This window comes from Ursus maritimus, unplaced genomic scaffold, assembly GCF_017311325.1.
Source record: "Ursus maritimus isolate PB19 unplaced genomic scaffold, ASM1731132v1 scaffold_33, whole genome shotgun sequence".
Classification (NCBI taxonomy): Eukaryota; Metazoa; Chordata; class Mammalia; order Carnivora; family Ursidae; genus Ursus; species Ursus maritimus.
Window position 1 is genome coordinate 12,696,733 of NW_024425897.1, and position 27,874 is coordinate 12,724,606.

General features: G+C 46.8%; 1 protein-coding gene across 1 annotated transcript in view; it reads right to left on the reverse strand.

The window, feature by feature from the left end:
* Positions 1 to 27,874, reverse strand: part of ACACB (acetyl-CoA carboxylase beta) — a 100,272-nt gene that overhangs the window by 14,645 nt on the left and 57,753 nt on the right. The window contains 14 exon segments of the mRNA XM_040619812.1: positions 4,003 to 4,123; positions 5,389 to 5,486; positions 6,424 to 6,693; positions 6,798 to 6,920; positions 12,944 to 13,099; positions 13,975 to 14,178; positions 15,035 to 15,190; positions 16,800 to 17,015; positions 17,996 to 18,037; positions 18,283 to 18,339; positions 21,142 to 21,249; positions 21,341 to 21,440; positions 22,276 to 22,413; positions 25,739 to 25,857. Coding sequence (XP_040475746.1) covers positions 4,003 to 4,123; positions 5,389 to 5,486; positions 6,424 to 6,693; positions 6,798 to 6,920; positions 12,944 to 13,099; positions 13,975 to 14,178; positions 15,035 to 15,190; positions 16,800 to 17,015; positions 17,996 to 18,037; positions 18,283 to 18,339; positions 21,142 to 21,249; positions 21,341 to 21,440; positions 22,276 to 22,413; positions 25,739 to 25,857 — 1,908 coding nt within the window.

The following is a 27,874-nucleotide window of genomic DNA, read 5'->3' on the forward strand; positions in this document are numbered from 1 at the left end:
TATATGTTATATATTATAATTATGTTATATAATTATGTTATATAATATGTATTATGTATGATACATATAATCATAATATATTGTATACATACAATTATATGTTATATACTAATATATAACATAATAATATATAACTAATATATTAGTATATAACATATAATTGTATATTATATATATTATATAGGATACACATAATATATATTATGATACATATAATTATATATAAGTCATAATAGTCGTAAACTATTTCAATATTATGTATACGTATCACATATAGAATTACATATAATACAGATAAAACATCTATTTTGGAATATATGAAAATATACATATCTTTATAGATACTAAAATAAAAATATGATTTTTGGAATATATAAAAATATATAATATATAAATTATTTATATATATATATATCTCTCTAAAGGTATATTTTTTTTAAAGATTTATTTATTTATTTATTCAACAGAGATAGAGACAGCCAGCGAGAGAGGGAACACAAGCAGGGGGAGTGGGAGAGGAAGAAGCAGGCTCATAGCGGAGGAGCCTGATGTGGGGCTCGATCCCATAACGCCGGGATCACGCCCTGAGCCGAAGGCAGACGCTTCACCGCTGTGCCACCCAGGCGCCCCACATTTTTTATTTTGAAATACATATAAATGAAATCTAGAAAACAAGCCTAAGGAAGACACCCATGGCCAGCATTTTCCCCCTCGGAAACTGAAGAGCTAACACAATGTAAAGATAAGGTCCCGAATGGCAGTCTGCCATGAAAGGGTAGTAGCACCACTAGAAACAGCAAATATTTCTGAAAAGGCCAAGGGAGGGAGGGGGAGATCGTAATTTTGTACCAATTAAAATCAGATTAAAATTCTCCTAAATACGTAGTACCGTTTTTTAAAAAAATAAATTCTCGGTAGTTAACATACAGTGCCATATTGGTTTCAGGAGCATTCAGTGATTCAGCACTTACACACAACCCCCAGGGCTCATCATAACACGTGCCCTCTTTAATCCCCATCCCCCAGCGAGCCCATCCTGCACCCACCTCCCTCCATCAACACTCAGTTTGTTCTCTCATCATTAAGAGTCTCTCATGGTTTGTTTCCCTCTCTCCTTTTTTTCATTCCCCCTTCCCATATGTTCATCTGTTTTCTTTCTTAAATTCCACATAGGAGTGACAGTATATGGTATTTGTCTTTCTCTGACTTATTTCACTTAGCATAATACACTCTAGCTCCATCCACGAATTTGCAAATGGCAAGATTTCATTCTTTTTGATGGCTGAATAATATTCCATTACATAAATACACCACATCTTTCTCTAGTCATCAGTCAATGGACATTTAGGCTCTTTCTATTGTTTGAATATTCTTGATAATGCTGCTATGAACAATGGGGTGCATGTGCCCCTTCAAATCTGTATTTTTGTCTCCTTTGGGTAAATACCCAGTAGTGCGATTGCTGGGTCATAGGGTGGCTCTATTTTTAACTTGTTGAGGAACCTCCATACTGTTTTCCAGAGTGGCTGCACCAGCTTGCATTCCCACCAACAGTGCAAGAGGGCTCCCCTTTCTCCACATCCTCGCCAACACCTGTTGTTTCTTGTGTTGTTAATTTTAGCGCTTCTGACAGGTGTGAGGTGGCGTCTTGTCAGGGTTTTGATTTGCATTTCCCTGATGCTGAGCGGTGTTGAGCATCTTTTCATGTGTCTGTCGGCCACCTGGATGCCTTCTTTGGAAAAGCATCTATTCATGTCTTCTGCCCATTTTTTAACTGGATTATTTGTTTTTTGGGTGTTGAATTTGATTAAGTTCTTTATAGATTTTGTGGGTTTTTTTTGTTTTTTTTTTAAAAAGATTTTATTTATTTGACAGAGAGAGACAGCCAACGAGAGAGGGAACACAGCAGGGGAGTGGGAGAGGAAGAAGCAGGCTCATAGTGGAGGAGCCTGATGTGGGGCTCGATCCCAGAACGCCAGGATCATGCCCTGAGCCAAAGGCAGGCGCTTAACCACTGTGCCACCCAGGCGCCCCAAGTTCTTTATAGATTTTGAATACCCTTTACCAAATATGTTGTTTGCAAATAACTTCTCCCATTCTGTAGGCTGCGTTTTAGTTTTGTTGATTGTTTCCTTTGCTGTGCAGAAGCTTTTTATCTTGATGAAGTGCCAAAAGTTCATTTTTGCTTTTGTTTCCTTTGCCTTTAGAGACGTGTCTTGCAAGAAGTTGCTGTGGCTGAGGTCAAAGAGGTTGCTGCCTGTGTTCTCCTCTAGGATTTTGATGCTTTCCTGTCTCACGTGTAGGTCTTTCAACCATTTTGAATTTATTTTTGTGTCGGTGTAAGAAAGTGGTCCAGTTTCATTCTGTTGCATGTGGCTGTCCAATTTTCCCAACGCCATTTGTTCAAGGGACTATCTTTTTTCCATCGGACATTCTTTCCTGCTTTGTCAAAGATTAGTTGACCGTAGAGTTGAGGGTCCATTTCTGGGTTCTTTATTCTGTTCCACTGATCTGTGTGTCTGTTTTTGTGCCAGTGCCACACTGTCTTGATGACTACAGCTTTGTAATAGAGCTTGAAATGTGGAATCATGATGTCTCTAGTTTTATTTTTCCTTTTCAGGATTGCTTTGGCTATTCAGGGTCTGTTGTGGTTCCACACATATTTTAGGACTGTTTTTTCTAGTTCTGCGAAAACTGCTGGCAGTATTTTTTTTTTTAAAGATTTTATTTATTTATTTGACAGAGATAGAGACAGCCAGCGAGAGAGGGAACACAAGCAGGGGGAGTGGGAATGGAAGAAGCAGGCTCATAGTGAAGGAGCCTGATGTGGGGCTCGATCCCATAACGCCAGGATCACGCCCTGAGCCGAAGGCAGACGCCCAACCGCTGTGCCACCCAGGCGCCCCTGCTGGCAGTATTTTGATAGGGATTGCATTAAATGTGTAGATTGCTTTGAGCAGTATAGACATTTTAACAATGTCCGTTGTTCCAATCCATGAGCACGGAATGCTTTTCCATTTCTGTCTTCCTCAATTACTTTCGTAAGTGTTGTACAGTTTTCAGAGTACAGACCTTTTACCTCTTTAGTTAGGTTTACTCCTAGGTATCTTACTGTGTCTGGTGCAATTGCACATGGGATCCCTTCCTTGATTTCTTGTTCTGCTGCTTTGATACTTAGTGTCAATATTCAGTACCTTTTAGATAAGAGGATATTGGACCATGATTCAAACACATCAGCTATACAAAGATACATTTGCAGGCAACTGTCAAAACTGATTGTGAACCAGGCTTCGAGGGTATTAAAGAACTGCCGTCGGTGCTGATGGGTGTCATAATCACATTGTGATTCTGCAAAAAAGCAGTGTGGGGGGGGTCTTTATCTGGTAAAGATCCACACTGGGGCATCCACAGACGGTAAGACAGGACAGGGGGCTTGCTTTAAAATATCCCCAGAGTGCCTAGGTGGCATCCAACTCTTGGTTTTGGCTCAGGTCGTGATCTCACAGCTGTGCAATCGAGCCCCGTGTCAGTGCTCGGCACAGAGTCTCCTTGAGGTTCTCTCTCCTCCTCCCTTCACCCCTACCCTCCTCTCTCTCTCTCTCTCTCATTCTGTAAAATAAATAAATAAATCTTTAAAATAAAATCCCAGGGACGCCTGGGTGGCTCAGTCAGTTAAGTGTCTACCAGGTCATGTTGGGTCAGGTCATGATCTCGGGATGGAGACCCATGTCGGGCTTCCTGCCCGGCAGGGAGCCTGCTTCTCCCTCTCCCTCTGCCTCTCTCCCTGTTTGTACTCTTTTGCACTCTTTCTCTGCCAAAAAAATAAATAAAACCTTTATATATCCCCAAGTGGGTGAGCCGAGAGACCGAGGACGCAGGAATGGCTGTGTGCTGATAATCACTTGCTGTGATGAGCACTCGGGGCCCTTTACTTCTGTGCCCACCTTAAAGATTCCATGAGAGAAACTCAAAAAGGAAAAGGAAATAAAATAGGAGACTCACCAAGCTGATGGTGACAATCTCGTCGTAAGCCAGGGAGGACTCCCCCGCGATCATGCCGGAGCCCCTGAGATTCTCTATGCCCACACCACTGTCCTTCCCGATGATATCCGTGATGACATACCTTCAGGAACCAAACATGGGTTCAGGACCGAGCTCTAGCCCAGAAAAATTCAAGGCTGACGCATTTCCCCAGGACCCAGGGCAGGAGAGAGGAGCAAGGTGAGGGATAGGTGGTAAAGCAGTCAGAGGTGAAATGAAAGCAGGGGTCTAAGACCCTTAGAACTGGCCCTGATGTTTCTAGAAGGGCAAGTGCAGCATCCATAATTATCACCCTTCCCACCAAAGATGTCTGCCTATTTGGAGACTGTCCTACTGAAATGTCACCCCTACCCTACATGCTTCCATAAACAATCTAGAATAGAGTTCAGTCTACAGAGAGATGGGGAAAGCCGCTTAGTTCACAATCACTCAGTCAATATTCTACGGCCATAGAAGTGTGAGACACTGTACAGCCTAACCCCTGTTAGAGATTCACAAGACACGGGGTGCCTTGGTGGCTCAGTCATTAAGCATCTGCCTTCGGCCCAGGGCGTGATCCCAGGGTCCTGGGATGGAGCCCTGCATCGGGCTCCCTGCTCCACTGGGAGCCTGCTTCTTCCTCTCCCACTCCCCCTGCTTGCGTTCCCTCTCTCGCTGGCTGTCTCTCTCTCTGTCAAATAAATAAACAAAAAAATCTTAAAAAAAAAATTCATAAGACACTGGAGCAGTTAAAGGTTCTGACAAGGTCTGCAGTAAAGACGCTTGTTAGATCCCATTTAAACCCAGGGTTTCTCAACTTACTTGACTATGGAAATGGTTCTTCACCATCCCCCACAATGTATCACCAACTAATGTTCCAGAAAACCTAGCCTGGGAAATTCTGATTTTGGCAACTTCATAAAAACCACCACCACAACAACTCACAACATTCCCTAGGAAAGAGAACTGGTAGCCTTGCACCTCCTCACAGAGCAGACCCCTGCCCCGCCTACACCTTCCCGGCTTGCCAAATCACTGCTGTGTCGGCTTGGCTAATCTGGCCATAAATGTGAGCTTAAAGCTCCAGGGGCGTCACGGGAATCCAATCTAATCCTTCCGGTGTGAGGTACTATTTTTGTGAAAGCCACGACTCACTTTGGGACGGGAAGAATGGGCTCACCATGAAGAAAGCCCCAGGTGTCTTAGTCATCAATGTCCGGAAGGTGCGGGGGTCCCATGGTACAAACACCAATCACCACCCCATTTGAAAACATCACCCACCAGCACAGAGGCCAAAAGAAGGACTGCCCATTAGTCGCTGAAATCGACCACAGGCCAAATGAAGGCGCTGCCTGGTAAATTGCTCACCTGGATTCCCCGTCTTCTTCGATGTGCCTACAATGGACAGAGTTCAGGGAGCTGATTGTGGTGTAGTCTTGGGGCGTCAGGTACAAGTACTTAAGTCCCTTAAAAAAATACACATCAGTGAGGCTATGAATCCAGTTCCCTGCACTAGAAAGCCGCTGTTGTTGTTTTTTTTAAGTTACCACTGTAGGGGTGGGTGTTCGTAACGAGTTACCAACGTGTTAACAGCACAGTTAACAGGTTTGATGCTAACTCCGTATCAATAACAGCTATAGACTGAAGGTCTGATCAGTGCCAACCGCCTTCCACTCACCCTTACACACGACGTCCTGTGTTTCCTGCTCCGAATCAGTTCCTCCATCACCTTTTCATCCCTGCTCCCCAAGGGGTCTGTTCTGACTTTTCCCCCTTATTGCCAGCTCCCTCCACAAAATTTTATTAGTTTCTGTGCTACGTGCACGTATGCATTCTGTATATATGTGCACGTATATGTATGTGTGTGCGCACACGTATGCATGCTGTTTACACGAAAAGAACCATTTTTGTCCCCTTTGGCAGGGGCAACACCGCCTTGAGAATGCACGCTCTGGCTGCAGAAGACACCTCTGTCCCCTGCATTTCCACATCACAAAATGTGATCTTTTCCCTCGTTCAACACGCATTTTACTGCAGCTGGGGTTTCTCCATCTCCTGGATGATTTCTGAGAATTCTCTGAGGCCAGAAACCAAGTCTTCCTCACCTTTGCCTCCCCCATGTACACGGTGTTCAGGAGACACTCACGCTAGATCAGCTCAGCAAGTAGAAACTTCTCTTCGTTATCATTCCCCTCAGGCGTCTTTCCAGACAATTTTTTCCCAACCGCCACTCCCTCCCCTGAAATTTTAAGACTCATATACTGCATGCCTTTTATGTGCTGTACGTGCGTACCCGGGCTTTACACACAAAGAGCACAAAGATTCTTTCCGCACCCCCCCCTTTGCGGGCGCTATCACCCCCACTGAGGGGCACCACACCACCATGCTGGCTTTGGGACGTACTTTGTGGGGGTCTCCTGGGTCCACCCAAGCCACCTGGAATATGTGCTTGATCTCCTCTGCAAGGCCGATACAGGCCCCGCTGTTGGCTGCGAGGTAGATTTTGGGGATACCCTCTGCCCGGGCCATCTCGGAGGCCCGCAGGTACAAGAGGTCTTCTCCCATGCCGAAGGATCCGATGCGGAACGTGATGTCATTGCTGATTACGATCACGTCCCGTCCTTCCGGATATTCTGGGGTCTTGAACCTCATTTTGAAGGCCACCATGCCCACCTGCCGAGGAGACAAATGCACAAGGGAAAACGGTTTGTTTCTTCAGGGAGACGTTTTTTGAAAGGGCGATTCCCGCCACGGGCGGGGCTCCGCTGAGTTCTTACCTCATTTCCTCCAGGAAGGCGGTTCATCTCCACGAGCTGGCCCTGAGGGTCCAGCACGAGTTCGGTATATGTCAGGATGTCTTTGGGGTACTTGTCCGGGGTGCCCCACAGTTTAAAGAGAGCCTGGGGATGGGGAAAGAAAGAGAAAACCTGAAGTCCTCATTAGGGAGGCACATTTTCTAGTTCTTTCTCTCTTAAGCACCTGCCTTCGGCTCAGGTCATGATCCCAGGGTCCTGGGATTGAGTCCCGCGTCAGGCTCCCTGGCTTAGTGGGGAGCCAGCTTCTCCCTCTGCCTGCCGCTCCCCCTGCTGGTGCTCTCTCTCTCTCTCTCATTCACACACTCTCTCTCAAATAAATACATAAAATCTTAAAAAAAAATAAATTATGAACTATTTAAAGCACACAGAAAAACACACAGGATAATAAATACCCACACACTTATCTGGTGGTTTTGTCAAATCGTAATTTTTCTGTTGCTGCCTATGAATTTTTTTTAAAGAAAGAAGAAAATTGCAGTTGAAGCCCCTGGTGTACCCCTATCCCCAACCCCAGATAACCACTGTCTTGAATTCAGTCTCTACTAGTTCTGTGCATGTTTTTATGCCTTTCATTAGATAGGCACACATTTTAAACACGCGGGGGTGCCTGGCTGGCTCAGTCGGAAGAACACGCGACTCTTGGTCTCGGGGTTGTGCGTTCGAGCCCCACGTGGGATGTAGAGACATGACTTACACTTCATTTTTTTAAAGATTCTATTCCTAAGCAATCTCTACACCCCACATGGGTACCCACATACCCTGAGATCAAGAGTCGCCTGTTCTTCCCCTGAGCCAGCCAGGCGCCCCTGCAGGACTTAAACTTCAAATAAATGGTCTTGCGATGACACACCCTTCTGCACCTTGCCCCTCGGGCTCCCCCATATGTTTGAGAGATTTATCCATATTGAGAAATTTAACTCTAGTTCATTCATTTTCTCTGCTATTCAGTTGTCGTGGCGTGAAGAGATCACAACTTACCTATTCATAACCCTTTTTTAAGGAATATTTAGGCGGTTCCAATCCTATAGTATTAAAATAAGGCTGTAATAAGAATTCTTTTTTCAAATTTAACTTTATTTTTTAAGATTTATTTATTTGAGAGACAGAGAGTACAAGTAGGGGGAGTGGCAGAGGGAGAAAGAGAAGCAGACTCCCCACTGAGCTGGGAGCCCGATGCTGGATCCCAGGACCTCGGAGATTGTGACCTGAGCTGAAGGCAGACGCTTAACCATCAGAGCCACACAGGCGCCCCAGGGATTCTTTTTTCTTTTTTTAAGATTTTATTTATGTATTTGAGAGAGAGAGTGAGCATGAGTGGGGGGAGGCGCAGAGGGAGAAGCAGATTCCCCGCTCAGTGTGGAGCCTGACATGGGGCTCGATCCCAGGACCCTGAGTTCATGACCTGAGCTAAGTCAGACATGTAAGCAACTGAGCCACCCAGGTGCCCCTGTACTGAGCTTCTGATGGTCTCTTCTTATAAATATGGATGAGAGTCTCATCAGGTGAGTACCTAGGAGCGGAATCGCTGGGTCATAGGGTTTGTGAAGCTTCACGTTTACTCAATATTATCAAATTGCTCTCTCATTTTTCAAAACCTTTTATAGTCCCAGTAAGAAAGTATAAGAACTCCTTTTCTCCATATGCTTGCCAATACTTAGTTTTGTCAAATATTTTCATGTTTGGGGCGCCTGGGTGGCACAGCGGTTAGACGTCTGCCTTCGGCTCAGGGCGTGATCCCGGCGTTATGGGATCGAGCCCCACATCAGGCTCTTCCGCTATGAGCCTGCTTCTTCCTCTCCCACTCCCCCTGCTTGTGTTCCCTCTCTCGCTGGCTGTCTCTATCTCTGTCAAATAAATAAATAAAATCTTTAAAAAAAAAATATTTTCATGTTTATCCATCTGCTGGGTATGAAACTGTGTTGTGGTATTAAGCTGTACTTCACTGATATTAGTAAGGTGAGAGCCTTTAAATATGTTTATTGACCATGTGAGTTTCTTTTTTGCCAATTTCCTCCTGTTTATAACTCCTGCCCATATTTTTTATAGCTTTTTTTTAATGTAATTGATTTATTAGTGCTCTTCAGATAATCTAGTTGTAATCCCTTGCTGGTAATAGGCATTGAAACATATTCTCCCCATCTGGGGCTCATCTTTCATTTTTTGCCATAACTTCAAAATTTTAATATAACCAAGTTTATGGGTCTTTTCCTGTACAGCTGAAGATTTTAACTGACTCCAAGTGACTTTAATCCTCTTGAAATTTATTTCTGTAAACTACATAAGGCAGAAATAAAAACTTACTTTTTCCAATTGGGTAAGTCCTCTCTTACCCGTAGGGGAAATGCTCCAAGACACCCCGTGGATGCCTGAAGCCTGACAGTACTGAACCCTATATATACTATGGTTTTTTTTCTATACATACATACCTATGATAAAGTTTAATTTATAAATTAGGTATAGTAAAATAATAAAAGAACAATTATAACAATATACTATAATAAATGTTATGTCTCCCTCTCTCAAAGTATCTTACTGTACTAAACTCACCCTTCTTCAAATGATGATGTGAGATGATAAAATGACTACGTGATGAGATAAAGTGAGGTGCATGATGCAGGCATTGTGACGTAGCGTCAGGCTAACGCTGACCTTCTGAGCAGACGTCAGAGGGAGGATCATCTGCTTCTAGCCCCACGTTTGACCGCGGGTAACTGAAACTAGGGAAAGCAAAGCCATGGATAAGAAGGGACTACCTACCTTTTAGTGAAGTTTATTCCCTTGATTCATAATCCCACCTCTGTATTCTGTCAAGGCTCTGTTTATGAGTGGGCCTGATTTTAGGCTCTGTGCTGGGGTTTTTTTTTTTATTATTATTATTTAAGATTTTATTTATTTGAGAGAGAGAGCACGAGCAGGGGGAAGGGTAGAAGGAGAGGGAGAAGCAGACTCCCCGCTGAGCAGGGAGCCTGATGCGGGACTCGATCCCAGGACCCTGGGATCAGGACCTGAGCTGAAGGCAGACGCTTCACCAACCGAGCCACCCAGGCGCCAGGCTCTGTGCTGTTCTACTGGCCTACTCACCCAGCTCTATTACGACAATACACTGTAGTAAGTACTGCTACCTTAAAACAAGTAGTGACACTGGCTAAGACGGGTCCTCTTGACTTTGTTCTTTCTCCATATTGTTTTTGCTATTCACAAGCTTTTGGTTTTGCAAATGAATTCTTAAGTTTCACCAAAAAACTTTGGAATTATACTGAATGTATTGATTTGGGCAGAACTAAGGGCCTTCCAGTACGGAATCTTCCCATCATTTGTGAGCAATTAAAAACCCCTCCATTTATTTAGGCTTAAAGAGTTTCAAGAAAGTTTTAAAATCTCCTCCATAAAGGTTTTACGTGGTTTTTGATTTATTCACAAGTAACCTTATAGTTGATCTTAATGTTGTAAACAATATTTTTTCCCAACTACATTTTACAATTTCTGCTGATCTATGAGAACGCAGTCCTGTATACTGGTCTTGTGTCTAGCAATCTTGCTATATCATTTCATTGGTTCTACAGATTCTTGGATTTCTTGTATAGACATATCATCTGCAAAAACACCATTTTGCTTCTTTCTTTTGCATTTTGGTCTTTACACCTTTTATTTCTTTTTCTTATCTTATTGCACTGACCAGAAATTCCAGTAAAAAAATGTTGAATAGATATGGTAATAATGGATATATCTGTCCTGTACCTGTCTTTCTAACATTTCACCATTAGGTGCTTTTAGTTTTAGATTACTATCTTTTATCAAGATAAATTCCCTTCTATTCTTAGTTTATTAACAGTTTTTACTATGAACAGATACTATCTTCTCAAATACTTTTTGCATCTATTGAAAAATTTAAATTTTTTCTTAATCTATTAGCATGATAAGTTACATTAATAGACTTCCTAATATCAAATCATATAAACAGGATAAATACTACTTAGTCCAATTTAACAAAATCATTACTGGATTTCATTTACTAACATTTTATTTATAATTTTTGTATTCATATTCATAAATGAGGCAATGAATTTTCCTTCCAATTTTTTTTTTTAAGATTTTATTTATTTATTTGACAGAGAGAGACAGCTAGTGAGAGAGGGAACACAAGCAGGGGGAGTGGGAGAGGGAGAAACAGGCTTCCAGCGGAGGAGCCTGACGTGGGGCTCGATCCCGGAACGCCGGGATCACGCCCTGAGCCGGAGGCAGACGCTTAACGACTGAGCCACCCAGGCGCCCCTTCCTTCTAATTTTCTAATCTGGGATTCATATTAGGTAATAATAACTTGATAAAACAAGTGAAGAAGCATTCCTTTTGTTTTTTTCTACTCTCTAAACAATTTGTACACAAAGGGAATTATCTGTTCTTTGAAGGCTGGATAGAAATTGTAAAGCCGGGGCGCCTGGGTGGTACAGCGGTTAAGCGTCTGCCTTCTGCTCAGGGCGTGATCCCGGCGTTGTGGGATCGAGCCCCGCATCAGGCTCCTCTGCTATGAGCCTGCTTCTTCCTCTCCCACTCCCCCTGCTTGTGTTCCCTCTCTCACTGGCTGTCTCTATCTCTGTCAAATAAATAAATAAAATCTTTAAAAAAAAAAAAAAGAAATTGTAAAGCCATCTGCACCCAATATTAGTGGATAGACTTTTTGAACTACTATTCAATTTCATTAATGCTAATAATCTATTTACATTTTCTATTTCTTCCTGAGTCAGTTTTGATAAGATGTATTTTTCTTGGAAATTTTGTCTTAAGTTTTCAAATTTGTGGGTTGTCCATGGTATTCTGTTTCTTTATGTAAAAGAAAAGGGATGGATTTGCTCCTGATTTGTCTTGCTCTTATTCTACGGCCCTTGAGGGCAAAGGCAAAAGGATAAATGACATTCTTAATCATACAAGTTTCTATTTAATTAAGCACCTACTTAATTAGGAATACTTTACATATATTCCTTCCTCACAGATATCTTTGCACAGTTGTTGTTGTTGTTATTTTTTCTCACTTTACAGAGGAGGAAACTAGCCCAGAGAGGTGAAGGAAATTGCCCAAGGATACACAGAAAGCAAAGGACAGATCCAGAATTCAATCCTAAGCCGGAGTGACTGCAAATAGCAGCTTTTGCTACCATTCTGCTTCTCTGATGCCTAAAGTGAAGCGAGGCTTTCCTGCCTACAGGGGAAGGTCCAGGATCATGGGTTCATGAACACCATTTGCAAGGCAATAGAAGGGATGTGAACAGATATCCATGTCACCAGTGCCAGCCTGCTCAGTGTCCCTGAAAGGACCCATTACATAAAAAAATAAAGGCCTAGTAACAATACTTGAAGGAAACACTAAAATGTTACTGTGGTCATCAATGGTGAATAGATTACAAAAGGGTAGAATTTTATCTGCCGATTCCTATATTTTTGCATTTTTCCAATGAATACTTTAATATTCAGGAAAACCCAAGACACTATTTTTTAAAAGTAGACTAAAAATTCCTCAAAAGCAGTGAAACTCCACTCTCTTCCTCACAGGCTACCTACCCTTAGAATGGAGCTTGGCATGTGGTGGGAACTTAAATGAGCATTAAAAAGACTAGAGGAAAGGGTGCCTGGGTGGCTTAGTTGGTGAAGTGTCTAACTTGATCTTGGCTCAGGTCATGATCTCAGGGTCGTGAGACTGAGCCCCACATATGGCTCTGCGCTCAGCACAAAGTCTGCCTGAGATTCTGTCTCTGCCCCTCCCACCTGCTCATATACTCTTTCTCTCTGAAATAAATAAATCTTAAAAAAAAAAAAAAAAAAAAAAGACCAGAAAGAAACACATCGAAATATTAAGCAATGTGTCTTTAGGACATGGAACTATGAGCCACTTTTTTCTTCCATGCTCCTTTAGTTTCCCAAGTTTCTATATTACTTTTTATCATTTTAGAAAACATACTAGGAAGGCATTCCCAGTACTGATTTCTTTTTCTCCATGAAGACCTCATTCTTCCGACTGGGGTCTTCAGAAGAGTAACTAAGGACGGGGGCATGGGGGGTGGTGGACTCCCTAAGGGGACCCAGAGTGGCATCACAGCAAAGCTGCAGGACTTGCCTGTCTGAACAGCTCCGGGAAGTCGTAGACATAGGTGGTGCCCAGGGACTGGGCCTGGAACCGCTTGGCCTGAAGCAGATCCTTGGTGACATACGGGGTGTTGATCAGCATCCCGTGCTGGGGTCCCTGCTTGTTGCCAAAGGAGTGAAACATGATCTGGACAGAACGGAAGAAAAACAGAGCGAAGGAGGGGACTTTCAGAGAAGCACAGTCTTGTCTCATTTATTCCTACTCTCCTCAGTGAAAATGTGGTGGAAGGAGCAAAGCACGTCACAGCGCGTGACAAAGTGCGTGCCCCGGAGAGCTAATCATCTTTTCTCTGCCACTGCAGGCCAACCAAAACAAGAAGGGACTGTGGCAGGTATGGGAGCAAAGCTCCAAAAATGTGACTATCCTAGTACTTTACACACACAGACACAACCAAACGTGAGTGCACAAAAACTGGTGGGATCTGAATAAAGTCCACATTTGAGTTAACGGTACTGTCCCAAGGTCAATTTCCTGTTTTGACAAGGTCCCTTGGTTATGCGAAGATGTTATCATTGGGGGAAGGAGGGGGAAGGGCACATGGGAACTCTCAGCAGCATCTTTTTTCCCTCTGTACTATTTTTCTAACTTCCTGAGAGTCTTTAATCATTTAAAGAGTTATATATTTAAAAATGGAAGTCAAGAGAATATTTGATTCAGCAGACCACCATCTGTTCTGAAACATGGTTGAGGAAAACACACCCATTTCCCTAAGTGCACCAACCTGGGAGCTGCACTACAATCAAGCATGGTATTCCACATCTTTTTCCAAATATGGTCCTAAAAAGGATTATACTTGAGATTGATTCTGCTTTCAAAAGGAATGCGCAGCTGGGATTCAGAAGCTAACATGTTTATTGTAAACGCGGAAGAGCTACCCCAGTCCAGCATGGCAAGGCGAGACGGCCATCAAATATTTCAGTCTGTGTCTCGCTCTCGGGAGCAGACGTGCCCTGCCTCTGCTTTGACTTGATCTCTGTGGCACCCCATCCCCCCAGCCTTACGTTTCCGGATCTGGGGTCGGTGACTTCTTTGTAGAGGCTGATGTCCAGGTAGTAGCCCGACTCATTGGTGATGAACAGGCGGATGGGAACAGCGCTGCCAGTGGTGGTCTGGCGGATGTTGATCTTGACCTCAGCCTGCAGCACGCGCAGTTTCCACAGCCGGCTGCCATAGCGCATAACCATGGAACGCACGGACTCCTCGATCTGCCCCAAATCACAGCAATTCCAACCTCAGGGCTCCTTCCATGCACACTTGGAATAAACAGTTTAAGCACTGATAATAAGGGAACGATGACATACCCTGAGCACAAAATACCTGGGACATAGCATGTATCTGACAACTATTAGCCAATGATAACCACAGTCGCCGTGCTAAGCAGGTCAAGGGCATTATCTTGTTTCATCCTCATAATTTCTTGGAGAGGCCAGCACTTTTATACGCCAGTAACAGATGAGGACACGGAGGCTGGTAAGCCACAGAGCTACTGGGCCTACATTAAATTACATCATCTTTATTTCCACCACGGAACCCAAACGTTTGCATTTTCTCTTCTGGGAACTACGTGGGTTGGTGGAGTTGGGCCATCAGAGCGGGCCCTCTGCACCCCACGGATGCCAAGCTGATGACCCAGGACTTCTTTCATCCCGGGATCACCAGCATCAACTCTGCCTGTTCATGAAGAACCAGCCACGGGAGAACGGTTCTCTTTCCCCTTCCCTCCCACACCCAGGCCCCAAAAGAACTGGGAACCAGGGACGAAATTTTGTTTTGCAAGACACTTTAGGCATTCGTGTCATCCTAAAAGGGAAACATGCTGCTCGTGGAGGGTGACCATCAGAACGGGGACAATCCCAAGGGTGGTGGCAAAAATATGGCCCTAGAATTAAATGACAGAAGGCTGTCCACCCGCAGCGAACAATGGAGCCTCAAACACGCACACAGGTATCCTGGAACTTAGAGGTCTCGAGTGCCAGGAGACAAGACCCCAAAGCAGCGAGGCACGCAAAGTGCCATAGGCCCCCGGGAAAGCTGAACCCAGAGTGTCCCCAGAGGTGAGACCTTGGAGGGGTCCATGATGACGGTGGGCACGAAGTTCAGGAAGATGTGGTTGCAGTCGGTGCGTACGCTCGTGTTGTTGAATGCCACCTCCAGCTCGTCCATGGCCTCCAGGAGCAGACGCTCGCCCTCGTTCTGCAGGTACTCAAAGGAGGCTTCCTGCCAGTCAGGGAGGATAGACGCTAACGCAAGGGGCCCAGGGCTGGAAACGGAACCTCAGGCCGAAAGGAGAGAGGAAAGCATTTCCCCTCCTCCAAACAGGATGCCAGGCAAGGAGAGCAGAGCCCTGCCTCCAAAGCTATCCAGTGTATTCACCAAGTTTTGTATTTTCTGTACTGCAATGCTCTGACAACTGGGGCCTTACTGACGCTGGAGGGACTGCCCCTCCCAGGGGGGCTAATTCCTAGAGATGGGAAACAACTCTCCCCTGAGCGTGCTTTTCAAAGGCAGACCAGCCAATCCAGGGCACACACCTCCTCTTTGGGGTTCTCAGGTCACAGGTCACTATCCCCCTGCCCTACTCACCCAGGGCCCAGGTACCACAAACCTAGAGACAGCCCCCTGGCTCCAAACCTTCTGAAATTATTCAGACTAGCCAGTCCCAAGTCTGCCCCCCGCCCCCCGCCTCACCAGTTGTTCCTTCCTGCAGAAACCACAACAAAGACTCTTACCCACGTTTCCCTCTCCTCCCTGCCTCCTGACCAACCCTGGTGCTTCCCCACATGGCTCCCCGTGGTATGGTGTGCCCCTCCTCTTGGCATCTGAGAGTGACAATCTTTTCAGTGGCAACCGTTTCCTGATCCGTTCGTAAGTACAGGCCTTACTGTACTTGAAAATAATAAAACCCATTAAAACATCTAGTTGACTGAGGGAGCAATACACTGACATTAGCTTAACATCCATCAGGAGAGGATTCAGAAAAAAAATTACACACACGGTACATCCGTGTGAGGACAGAGCATGAAACGGATCATCTTCATGATCACGGGCGAGGAGGGCGACAAGGAACTGACCAGAAGGGGCGCCTGGGTGGCTAAGTCAGGTAAGCGTCTGCCTTCAGCTCAGGTCATTATCCCAGAGTCCTGGGATCGAGCTCCCCCTGCTCAGAGGGGAGCCTGCTTCTCCCTCTGCCTTTGTCCCCTGCCCCCTACTCGTGCTCTCTCTCTCCAAAAAATAAAATCTTAATTAAAAAAAAAAAAAAGAATTCACTATGGGGCACCTGGGTGGCTCAGTCAGTTAAGAGTCTGCCTTCAGCTCAGGTCATGATCCTGGGGTCCTGGGATCGAGCCCTGCATGGGGCTCTCTGCTCAGGGGGGAGTCTGCTTCTCCCTCTGCCCCTCCCCTCTGCTCATGCTCGCTCTCTCAAATAAAGAAAATCTTTTTTTTAAAAAAAAAGGAATTTTCAATATAGTTTGAAAAGTTCACAATACAATCCTAGATAACTTGTCTGAATGCAAGAAACAATGAAAAACGATCCTGCACTCAATGAGCAAATACAAGACACTCCTTCAATAAACCAGTATCTTCCTATCTTCTCAACTCCCTTCTCACGCACACAGAGCCGTGTGACACCAGAAACACATCCCCGTGCGGCCAGCCGGGACGCGCACCGAAGCCACTTTGTTGACCGCCTGCCCCGCACTCCCCAGACTGGGGCGCCACAAGGGCACAGCTGTCTGTGCCCAGCGCTCCCCGGAATCCCCAGCACGCGGCCCAGCACAGAAGCGCGCAGCTCAGAGGGAGAAAGAAACGCCCCGCGAGGTCTCACCTTTGTAACGAGGTCTGAGTGGCGGATGATGGCGCGGATGAAGAAGCGGTGGTCCGTCACTTCCGCGCCCTCCTTCACTTTGGCGGCGCCCAGGTACAGGTGCATCTTGTGGTTGGCGCAGGGCACGGCGGTCAGGTCAAAGCTGCGCATGCGGCTGAGCTCCAGCTGGAAGGCCAGGGCGGGCTCCAGATGACGGTAAATGCGATCTTCCGCGAACTGCGGGCCGCCAGAGAGCGAAGGCAGACAGACAGATACACAGACACTGAATGGGACACTGGGGCCGCGTGCCTGCTTGGGCCACGCCCTGTCTTGCAGACCCCTGGTGTTCGCGGCGTTAGCACTCGGAGGGGGTAGCCTTCACCGCGTCACCTGTGAGCAAGCCCAGGGCGCAGAGATTGGGGGTTTGGGAAGGCCCAGAGGAGGGCCGTGAGCACCAGCAGTCCTGCAGGCCGGCACGAGCTTCTCGGCTCCCGGGTGAGCCTACCGAGTCCCCAGCACCTGCCGGCACAGCCAGCCTCTGCTCTGTCCCAACACGGAGTACCTCTCAAGGAGTCACTAAGCGCTGGCTTCTGTGTGGAAACTAGTCCCCAAAAGGAAGTGACAGACAATGCTGGAGACTGAAGTAGAGAGAAAACGAAGACCCTAACAGAAGGATGAACTAGAAATGAAAGGCTTTGGATAAATCAAACTACAAGAGACTGCAGGGGATGGAGTCTAGAGTCCGTGTTGGGAATAAGCCCACCTGTTCTAAAATAGGGATCAGCAAAGCTTTTCTTAAAGGGCCGGAGAGGGAACGTGTGAGGCTGGTGGGCCACACGGTCACAGCCACGCCATCTCTGCCACTGGCACGAGAAAGCCGCAGCAGACAATAGGAGATCGAGCAGGCGTGGCCGTGCTCCAGTCAAACTGTTTATAAAAGCAGGCAGCCGGCCTGCAAGAACATAAGAAAAAGAGGTTGGGAGAGCCATCTGAGGACACAAATGACCCAGATGAGGGAGACACGGGAGAGAAGGCCGAACGCATGGGAGCATGGGGTCTGAGCTCCACATGGAAATACAATCCCAGAGGAAGGCTGGAGTCTACACAGAGTTACGTGTTCTAGAGTACAGGGGCACCTTAAGGACTGGGGACTATACTCTTCCTGAATATGAAAGACGCCAGGGAGGCAAGAACGGTATCACTGCTTTATGTCATACCTCGTCTCTTGCTCTGAACGTGAAAAACTTGGGAAATTCTTTCTGCAAAAGAAATCCATACAAACAACAATAAAATCAGCTAAGATTCATTTAAATACTGATATACTTGTTTTGTGATTTTTTTTTTTTTAACCATAACGTGTCTGCTTCCAGAATGAATCACTTGGAAAACCTCTTTTTTTAGCGATTGCTCTCTTCCACCCATCTACAGTGTAAATGCCAAATCAATGGCACTGAGTCTTGAGGAATGTTAAGACGCACATGGAGGCACTGAGAATCGCACTGACCTCTTGGGCAATCAGGAATGTGATTCTTCGGAGTCCGTAATCCACAAGGATGTTTTTCTGCATTAAAAACCAAACGTACAATGGAATAGTATCTAGCCACAAAAAAAAATGAAGTACTGATACAAGTTTCCACATGGATGAATCTTGAAAACACGAGGCTGGCTCAAAGACACCAGTCACAAAAGACCTCAAATCACACGATTCCATTTACATGAAACATCTGGAATGGGCAGATCCATAGAGAAAGTAGATTCATGGTTGCCTAGGGTGGCAGGGAGGGTACTGGGTTGAGGGAAAATGGGGAATGACAGCTAATAGGTTTTCTTTTTTGGAGGTGGTGCTGGTGAAAAAGTTCTAAAATATACTTATCATAATGATGATTACACAACTGCACGAATATACCAAAAAGCATTGAATTGTATATTTTCAATGGAGAAATAGTGTGACATGTGAATTATATTTAATAAAGCTGTTATGCTGCAATATGTATGTATATACATACACACATATATACATTTTTTGACATTTTGTGAAATCTTTAATAAAATTAAGGGAGGGGTCATCCATTATATTTAAAAAAGACAAACTGGGATGGCCTGGCTGGCTCAGTCAGGGAAGCATGCAATTCTTGATCTTGGGGTTGTGAGTTCAAATCCCACACTGGGTGTAGAGGTTACTTAAAAATGAAATCTTTAAAAAAAAAAAGACAAATAAAAAAGTACAAAAAAGTGCACACTATATGATTGCACTTATCCAAAATTCACAAATAGGTGAGAGTAATCTGTGTTGTTAAAACTCAGGCTAGTGGTCAGTTCTCTCTGGCAAAGAAGAGAGGAGAAAATTCTTTTTTTTTTTAAAGATCTTATTTATTTATTTGACAGAGAGAGACAGCCAGCAAGAGAGGGAACATAAGCAGGGGGAGTGGGAGAGGAAGAAGCAGACTCCCAGCGGAGAAGCCTGATGAGGGCCTCGATTCCAGAACCCCGGATCGCACCCTGAGCTGAATGCAGACACTTAACGACTGAGACACCCAGGCGCCCCAGAAAATTCATTTTTTGATCTGAATGCTGGTTACACTTGGGAATTCACTATGAAAATTCATCAGGTTGTACCTTTATGATTTGTACACATTTTCTGTATGTTAAACTTTAATAGGAAAACATTCAAAAAAGGTACAAAATTGTTTTTAGTTAATCCCTAAACTAAATATATTTTTTTAATATTTTATTTATTTATTTGACAGAGAGAGAGACAGCCAACGAAAGAGGGAACCCAAGCAGGGGGAGTGGGAGAGGAAGAAGCAGGCTCCCAGCGGAGGAGAATACAGCAAAGGTACAGGTAAATAGACAAACAACTGAAAATTTCCAAGTGTTCCTGAAGTTGAGACCAACTCAGGAGAACTAACGGCCAGACAGCATGCCTGGTAGATCTGATTAATTTAGGAGTTAGAAATCTCAGCATCCCGGGGTGCCTGGGTGGCTCAGTTGGTTAGGTTAAGCGTCTGCCTTCCACTCAGGTCCTGATCCCAGGGTCCTGGGATCAAGTCCCACAATCCTTGGGTCCTCGGGCTCCCTGCTCAGCAGGGAATCTGCTTCTCCCTCTCCCTCTGCCTCTCCCCCACCCCACACCTGTGCACACGCTCTCAAGTAAATTAATATTAAAAAAAAAAAGAAAGAAATGTCAGCATCCCATTTTACAGATGGGGAAACTAAGGATCAGAGAGGTAAAGTAACCTGCCCAAGGTTACACAGCACCTTCCCACCATTTCCACTACCTACGCTTGCCAAGGTGCTCCACATCTGTTTGCAGCTGAGGTCCTTGAGCATACACGACACCCTCCCTCCTGTCGGGTGAGAATATGTGCTGGCAATGGCCACGTGTTTTTATCTAAGAACAAGTTCTTTGCATAGATGGCTGTCAGTGTAAGTGACTCTTTAAAGATTTTGAGTTTTCTGGGTTATCTCAACAAAAACATTCCCCCCAAACTATTTAATGAATGTGTCCTTGAAGTGGTATATATACTGTCTCATTTCATCCTTCAGTGCACAGGCTAAGCGGGGTACAGTCGACCCTTGAACACTGTGGGGGTGAGGGGGGCCAACCCCCTGAACAGTTAAAAATCCATGTGTCAACTTTTGACTCCCCAAGAACTTAACTATAAGCATCCTACCACTGACCAGAAACCTTACCGATAACATAAACAGTTTTTGCATGTTACACGTTTTATATACTATAGTCTTACAACAAAGTAAGCCGGCAGAAAGAAATGTTAAGAAAATTGCAAGGAAGAGAAAATACACTGACAGCACCGTACTGTATTTGTCGGAAAAAAATCTGGGTATGAGTGCACCTGCCTAGTTCAACCCATGTTGTCCAAGGGTCACTGTGTATACTTTGTCTTTCTTTTTTAAGAGATAGAGTGGCGGGGGTGGGGAGATACAGGAAGAGAGGAGAGAGAGAATCTTAAGCAGGCTCCACACCCAGCCCAGAGCCCAATGCAGAGCTTGATCCCACAACCCTGAGACCACGACCTGAGCCAAAATCAAGAACTGGATGCTTAACCGACTGAGCCACCGAGGCACCCCCATACTTTGTCTTTTCATCATTACAACACCCAGGGAGAGAGAAATGCTGCCCCCATGTTACTGGGGAAGAAGCTAAGGCTCTCCCGAGTTCAGCCACTCCCGCCTAAGGTCACTGGCTGCGAGCAGTAGCAGAGCTAGGCTGGGAAGCCAGGTCTGTGACTCTGAAGCACACAGCAGGACGCAGGCGCGTGGGACACATGCTTGCCATGTGCTTGCCACAAAAGCCCCTCCTTCCTCCCTCAGCAACTCAGAACCAGAGGCACACCCAGCACACCTTGGACTGTACGAACTTCCGGAAAATCGGCACCAGCTCCTCATCTTCCAGGTGGTCCGCGTACTGGAGGGCCACATTCAGGATGTGGATCGGCTCTTCTCTGGGGTTCTGGGAAAGCAAAACAAAGGCCGGTGGTAGAAGGACTCGGGGGCCCCAGCCTGCCCCCTCCTCAGCATATGCTCCCTGCTCGGACACTGACCTTGCTGTCTTCCTCACAGTACAGGGAAGTGCAGGCCTTGCCGAAGAGGGGGGCTTCCCGGGGCACGTTGGCAAAGCAGGAGATGACCTCGTCGAAGTTCCTGGGGGTGCGGGGTGGAGAGGGAGGGCTGAGGGCTGCTGCCCTGTGACGTCAAAGGTCAAGACTGTGCTCTGGGCAGACAAGAAACTTGGGTCCTCCCTCCTCCCCACCCAGCACTCTATGAGCTCGTCCAACTCTGTGCAGAGCTCACTGGGGTCCTGACCAGGTCCAAGGCACCACCGGTGGGGTCCTTCCCCAAAAGAGAAGAAGGAACCTATGTGATCTGAGACTGTGAATAAAAGAAAGCCCAGCACTCTGGGGCATCAGGTGAGCTCCCCCTGTTATAGGCCGGGACACCCTCACCCCTCAGCTCACCAAGTCAACTAAGGCTGTTGTGGAGTTGAACAAGATAACCCAAGCACAACACAGAGCATGGAGGAGCAGGTGGGGGGAAGGGCAGTAATACAGGACTAACTACTGACATTTATTGAGCGTGTCACTTACACCTTACATACACTTTATTGTTATTATTTTAAGTAGGCTCCACACCCAATGTGGGGCTTGAACTCATGACCCCGAGGTCAAGAGTCACATGCTCTACTGACTAAGCCAGCCAGGCACCCCTCCCCTTTTTTAAATTACACTTTAAATACAATATGTAATACATACTATCTCATTCAGTTTTCCTGGTGGTCCCATAAAGTAGATGCTTCTCTTATCCCCATCATAGAGATGGGAAAACTAAGGCACAGAGAGGTGAAATAATTTGCTCAGAGTGTCATAGTGTGGAAGCCACACAGTCAGGCAGGCTACACAAATGAACAGCTAGGAGCCCGGGGAAGCCTGCTTGGCCTCCTCTGCTCGGGGTGTTTGAGAGACTAGGCCACTCTGGGTACCTTATGAAGTCCTCGAATCTCCTGAAGGCGACCATGGCCCCCATCCGCTGGCACAGTGGGGAGAAGCCGCTGTCCATGAAGAGCTCGGTGCTGTGCCTCAGCAGGTCGGGGTTGGTGACGCTGATGGGCACGGCCATCCTACGGGGTGGGGGGCACCACAAGAGGGGAATGAAACAGCTGCTTAAAGATCTGGCCTGAAGGGCCGGTCCTGTCCGGAAGCTTCGGTGAGCCAGACTGACATTAGAGCCCACCCATAGCAGGACTTCAGATTGGGGGTGGAAGGGACTGGGGCCTGGGTCTGAGGAGTCTTGTCTGATTGCTCAGGACCTGGTATAGACAAAGAGCTCCGCAAGCGAGTGATGAACAGATGAGTGCGTGCATGCATGCAGACCAGTCCAGCCTCAACGTGGTCCCAGGGAAATCCGAGATCGTGAACTCGGCCACAGAGAAGGAGCACGCTTAGCGCCAGTTTCTCCCGGACAGCCCAGCTCCAGGCGGCTGGTGAAGGGGCAGGCTTGGTTCTAAAGAGACATGCCAGGCCTCTGCCTCCATCAGACCTGCTCCTGGGCCGGGGTCAGAAACCAAAACTGGCCCCTCAGCCAGCAGCCCATTAGAGTTTAGCTGGTCCCTGCCCCCAGGACTGGCTGCTCACCAGCGGCAAACACAAATGGGCCTGGAGCAGTGACAGTCGGGCCCTGGAATCGAGTGAGGGAGGGGCTGCTTATCAGATGGGTCGAAAGAGCAGGCCTGGGGCTGCTCTCCTGAAAAGGGAACTTGCTTACAAGGTTGGCCCTTGGCTGGTGTCTGGGAACTTGGCGAGGGCTCCCAGCACTCCCTAAATGGTAAAAGGTTCACTGTGCCCAAATCGTTTGTGCCGTGTGGTTTATGCCAAGCGCGTCTTTTCCTTCCGGAGTCTGGGATTTGGGTGCGTGCTTGGCTGAGGGTGCCTACAAGGCCAGCTGTGAAATCCCCGGGCACTGAGTTTCTAACCAGCTGCTAGACAACACTGCACACAGGTCATCCCAACTCACTGCTGGGGGAGGAAGGACATCCTCTGTGACTCCCTTGGGGAGGACTCTTGGAAGCTTGCACAGGTGTCCTCTGGACGCCCCCCAGCCCGTGCCCAAGACCCTTTATCTCTTGCTGACTGTCCTTCGCTTCATGTCCTTTCACTGTGACAAGTCACAGCTGTGAGCATGACACATACAGAACCCTATAAATCTCCTTAGGCAATCCTCAAGTCTGGGGTGCTCTCAGAGACCCCTGACCCAGGTGGGCGGTGGCTTCTGTGCCTTCCTGTTGGGTACCCCTGAATTCGTCATCCAGGCGCCCTGCTCCCGGTCAGTGAAATGCAGATAGCAAACTGGCAGGCAGCATGGGTCCCTGCAGCATTTTTAATATATTCTTACACATTACCTATTCACAGTGACGTTGAAGAATTTCACTTTTTTTTTTTTTTAAGTCTAGATGTCCTGCTTCTCTTGTGGGGAGAAGGAAAGATTTGGTCTGGCTGACCGTTCTCCTGGAGCTAGAACAGCAGCCCCTCAGGTAGGGCCACACTCTTCAGGTCCTACCTCCCGCCGGACTCCCAGAACCTTGGCCTGGCCCTAAGTCCTGGTGCAGCCTGCGTGCAGCTCTGCTGGCCTCTGGGCTGACCTCCCCGTGCTGGTCCCCTGACCCAATTCACAATGGGTCTGGTCCGACAGCCAGGCCCTCCTGGGAGGTGGGACTTCACTCCTCATGGCCCTTCCCGGAGGCCCTGAAGAGGGGCGTTTGGGGGCAACTACAGGCAGAGTCTGCTCTGAAGACACAGGCCCAGAGCAAGCTTCTGGTGCCCCTGGCCAACAGCCACAGCAAGGACCTGAGACGGTCAGGGACTTCCTCCAGAGTCCTCAGTGTCAGTGGGGGGTCAAAATAGGACCCCGTGCCCAGACTGAGGGTCACAACCAAGAACCCAAGTATGCGTGTAGTTTCCCCCTAAGAAACGAGGTGTGACTGGCCCACAGGCTTCAGGAGAACCGCCTTCCTATGCTAACTGGGTTGAACCGTGAAGACAAGGAAATCAAAGAAAGAACAGAATGCCTCTTAATGGGCAGACGGTTTCAAAAGCCCTTGCACCACACCTCCCACAGTCACCAAAATGATTCCCAGGCCACAAACACTTCGTCTCCTTTTCTCTCCACGGACAAAATAGCATGATCTTTTTTTTAAGTAAGAAGAGTAAAAATAAATAACATTAAAAAAAATAAATGACATATACAAAACGAGGTGCCTTGTGGGAAGCACTTTTCTTCAAAACAGAGCAATACCCTTCTTAAAAGCTACAGAAAGAAACGCATGCTTTGAAACCCCAAGAGATCCAAATATTCCCCGCTTCAAGAAATCAGGAATCTTGCTGGCTACATAGATACAAGATCTGATTAATTCAACGCCAAAATCATGATGAGACCGTTGTAGCCACAAGCCAGGCCTGTGGGGAACCCCCAGGAGAACCAGACCCAGAGGAGCAAGGAGGAAGGAAAGGAATACTCCAAATCCCAGGGAGACGTGTTTGCTTTAGCTGAAGGTGACATGCTCAACCTGACCAGGGTGGTACTTTAGGTCCTAAAATAAGATGGATTAAAAAAAAAAGAAGGTGAGAGAACAGCATGGGCACACCAGTGTGTCCCCAACTGAGAACATCATAGGGATCCAGAAGGGCCAACATGCTTGCCCCAGCTGGTGGATCTGGAGGTCCCACAGGTGCTGGGGAGGGCACTCTGACGGGAGAGGCACGTGGCTCAAATCCCTACCCCACGTGAGTGAGCGGCCGCGCCCGTGCCAAGGGAAGGTCCAGGGCTCCTCCTGTGTCAAATGGAGATGAGAACACATTTGGCCCACAGATGGTGAGGAGTGAAGGAAACAGAGTAGGGAAGTGCTTGGCATGGTGCCCAACAACAACGTGCCATCGGGCAGCAACAACACAGTGATAATCATCACAGGGGTCCCTGATGTTCACCAACAACCTTGTTCATGCCAGGCACTGCCCTAAATGTCATGTGCGCCATATCTCATTTACCCTTCGTCATGGTTTAGGAAAGCACTGTCGAATAGAACTTTCTATGGTGATGGAATGTTCTAGAACAGCAATATCCAATATGGCAGCCACAAACCACATGTGGCTTTCAGTGCAGCTGGTATGACTTCGGGAGCTGAATTTTTCATTGAATTTCAGTCATTTGAATTTTAAGGAGCCCACAGACGGGTAGTGCCTGCTATACTGGGCAGTCCAGGTGGATGAGGTAGACACTGGATTATCTCATCTTACAGATGAGAGAATGGAGATGTAAGGAGATCCCACAGTGGAGAAGTGGTATCCCTGATGTCTCCCTAGGCACACTCGCTGGGTCCCTCCAGAGCCAGGACTATGGGGGTCCGGGAGAAAAGAAACACACACCGCCCCTGGGTGCGCACCACTCCATACCTGTTTGGGTGGGAGGAGGGCAGCATGAACTGGAATTCCACCACGCAGGTGCCGTCCGGGAGCTGCCGGTGCTGCAAGCTGTTTAACTCATAGGCGATATAGCCCCTCCGCACGTAAACCTGACGAGGCAGAAGCAGAGAAGACGTGCTCTCAGAGGGCACAGCAGAGTGCCTGCAAACCTGACGAAACTCAGGCCGGAGGGGTACCAGAAATCATCTCTAAGTGATCTCCAAGCACTAGCAAAGAACAAATTCGCTCACATTTTACAATGTTACTTTTCTTTGCCAAGGACTAGATAGTAGATGTTTTAGGCTTTGCGGGATACCCATCTCTATCCCAACTATTCAATTCTGTTGCCGCAGCCTGGAAGCAGCCAAGGACAATATGTAAACGAATGGGCATGGCTGGGTTCCAATAAAACTTTATTTACAAAAACAAGCAGAGGGCCACATGTGGCCCACGGGCTATTGTCTGCCAACTCCTGCTCTAGAATAGCGGTGCCACCCAAGAAAAATGTAACATAGTCACATATGCAATTTTAATTTTCTAGTAGCCACTTCAGAAAAAGACAATAGGTAAACATAAGTTCGATAATATACTTAATTTCAACCCCAATACCAAATGTAATGTCATTTTGACATGTAATCGATACAAAAAAAAGAAGACAGTTGAAATTCTTCCTCCATACAAAGTCTTTGGAATCCAGTGTGCCTTGTTTACTTAGAGCACAGCTCGACTCAGACCAGCTGCATTTCAAGTGCTCACTAGCCACACGGGGCCAGTGGCTGCCATATTGGGGAGCACAATTCTAGAGGTTAGACAGTGGGAGTTTTTTAACTGAATAAGGAATATAAGAATTGTGTAGCATGAGTTAACACAGCAGCAGGCCTAACTGCTTTAAAAGACCCTTGGCCGGCCTCTCGGAACTTGGACTTGGGAGGGTTCCTGCTATTCCCTGATAAGAATGGCTCATGGCACCTAAGCTGTACAAACAGTGATTTTATGTTGAACGTGTGCTTTCTTTCTGGGAGTTTAGAATTTTGTTACATTCTAGAACCAGCCCCCAATAAAACCCCTGGGGTGCTGAGTCTCTGAGCCTCATTTCAAACATGTTGTCATGGGGCGCCTGGGTGGCTCAGCGGGTTAAGCGTCTGCCTTTGGCTCAGGTCATGATCTCAGGGTCCTGGGATCAAGCTCCGCGTTGGGGTTCCTGCTCAGGGGGGAGTCTGCTTGTCCCTCTCCCTTTGCCCCTCCCCTCCCTTGCTCTCTCTCCCTCACTTGCTCTAGTAAATAAATAAGATCTTTTTTTAAAAAAAATACGCTGTCATAACTCATTCTTTGAGGAATGAAAAGTGCCTTCGGGACCACTGAAAGCTTGCCCCCGGCTTCCTTTGGATGTCACCCCACACGCTTTGTCCCTCTGCTGATGGTGCTTTGCGTCTTTTCACAGTAACAAATCACAGCCATGAGCACGACCATCTGCTGAGCCCTGTGAGTCTTCCTAGTGACTCATCGGACTGGGGCTGGTCTCGGGGACACCCACCATCGAGACCAGGAACGAAACTCTACACATCTCAAGAGAGCAAGTCAAACTGTAACGTTCACAGTGCTCATTTTGAGTCATGGAGAAAAGGTTGGATTATGCCAATCGAAGGGACGGGATGCTCAAAGAGCTCTGGAAAATTCTCCAACAGAAAAAAAAAGGGGGGGGGGGATTTAGCATTCCAAAAAGCAAAGAGGGTGGGTTGCTGCTTTCCACCCAACACAGGATCCCCCCCAAATAGGACAGGCGCTTGGACAGTGAGCAGCAATGGTGCTCACATCAGATGCTTACTCATTTATCTCCAAATAAGCCCATGAGGTGGGTATTACTGCCCCTGCTGCAGCATGAAAATCTAAATGTCCAGAGAAGGAAGGCAACTGGCCAGAGGTCACACAGCTCGTAACCTTGTACCGGTTGCTCCCACTGATTGGAACCTCTTTGCTTCTTCCTCTCCACCAATCCTGACTCGCTCTTTGAATGCTTGCTTTCGTCTCACTTTCTCATCCAAGTCGGAGCTGACCCTCCCGGTAAGGTTAAATCCCACTGTCTGCTTCTCAGCGAGACGGCTATGTTCCCACTACAACCCTACTGCA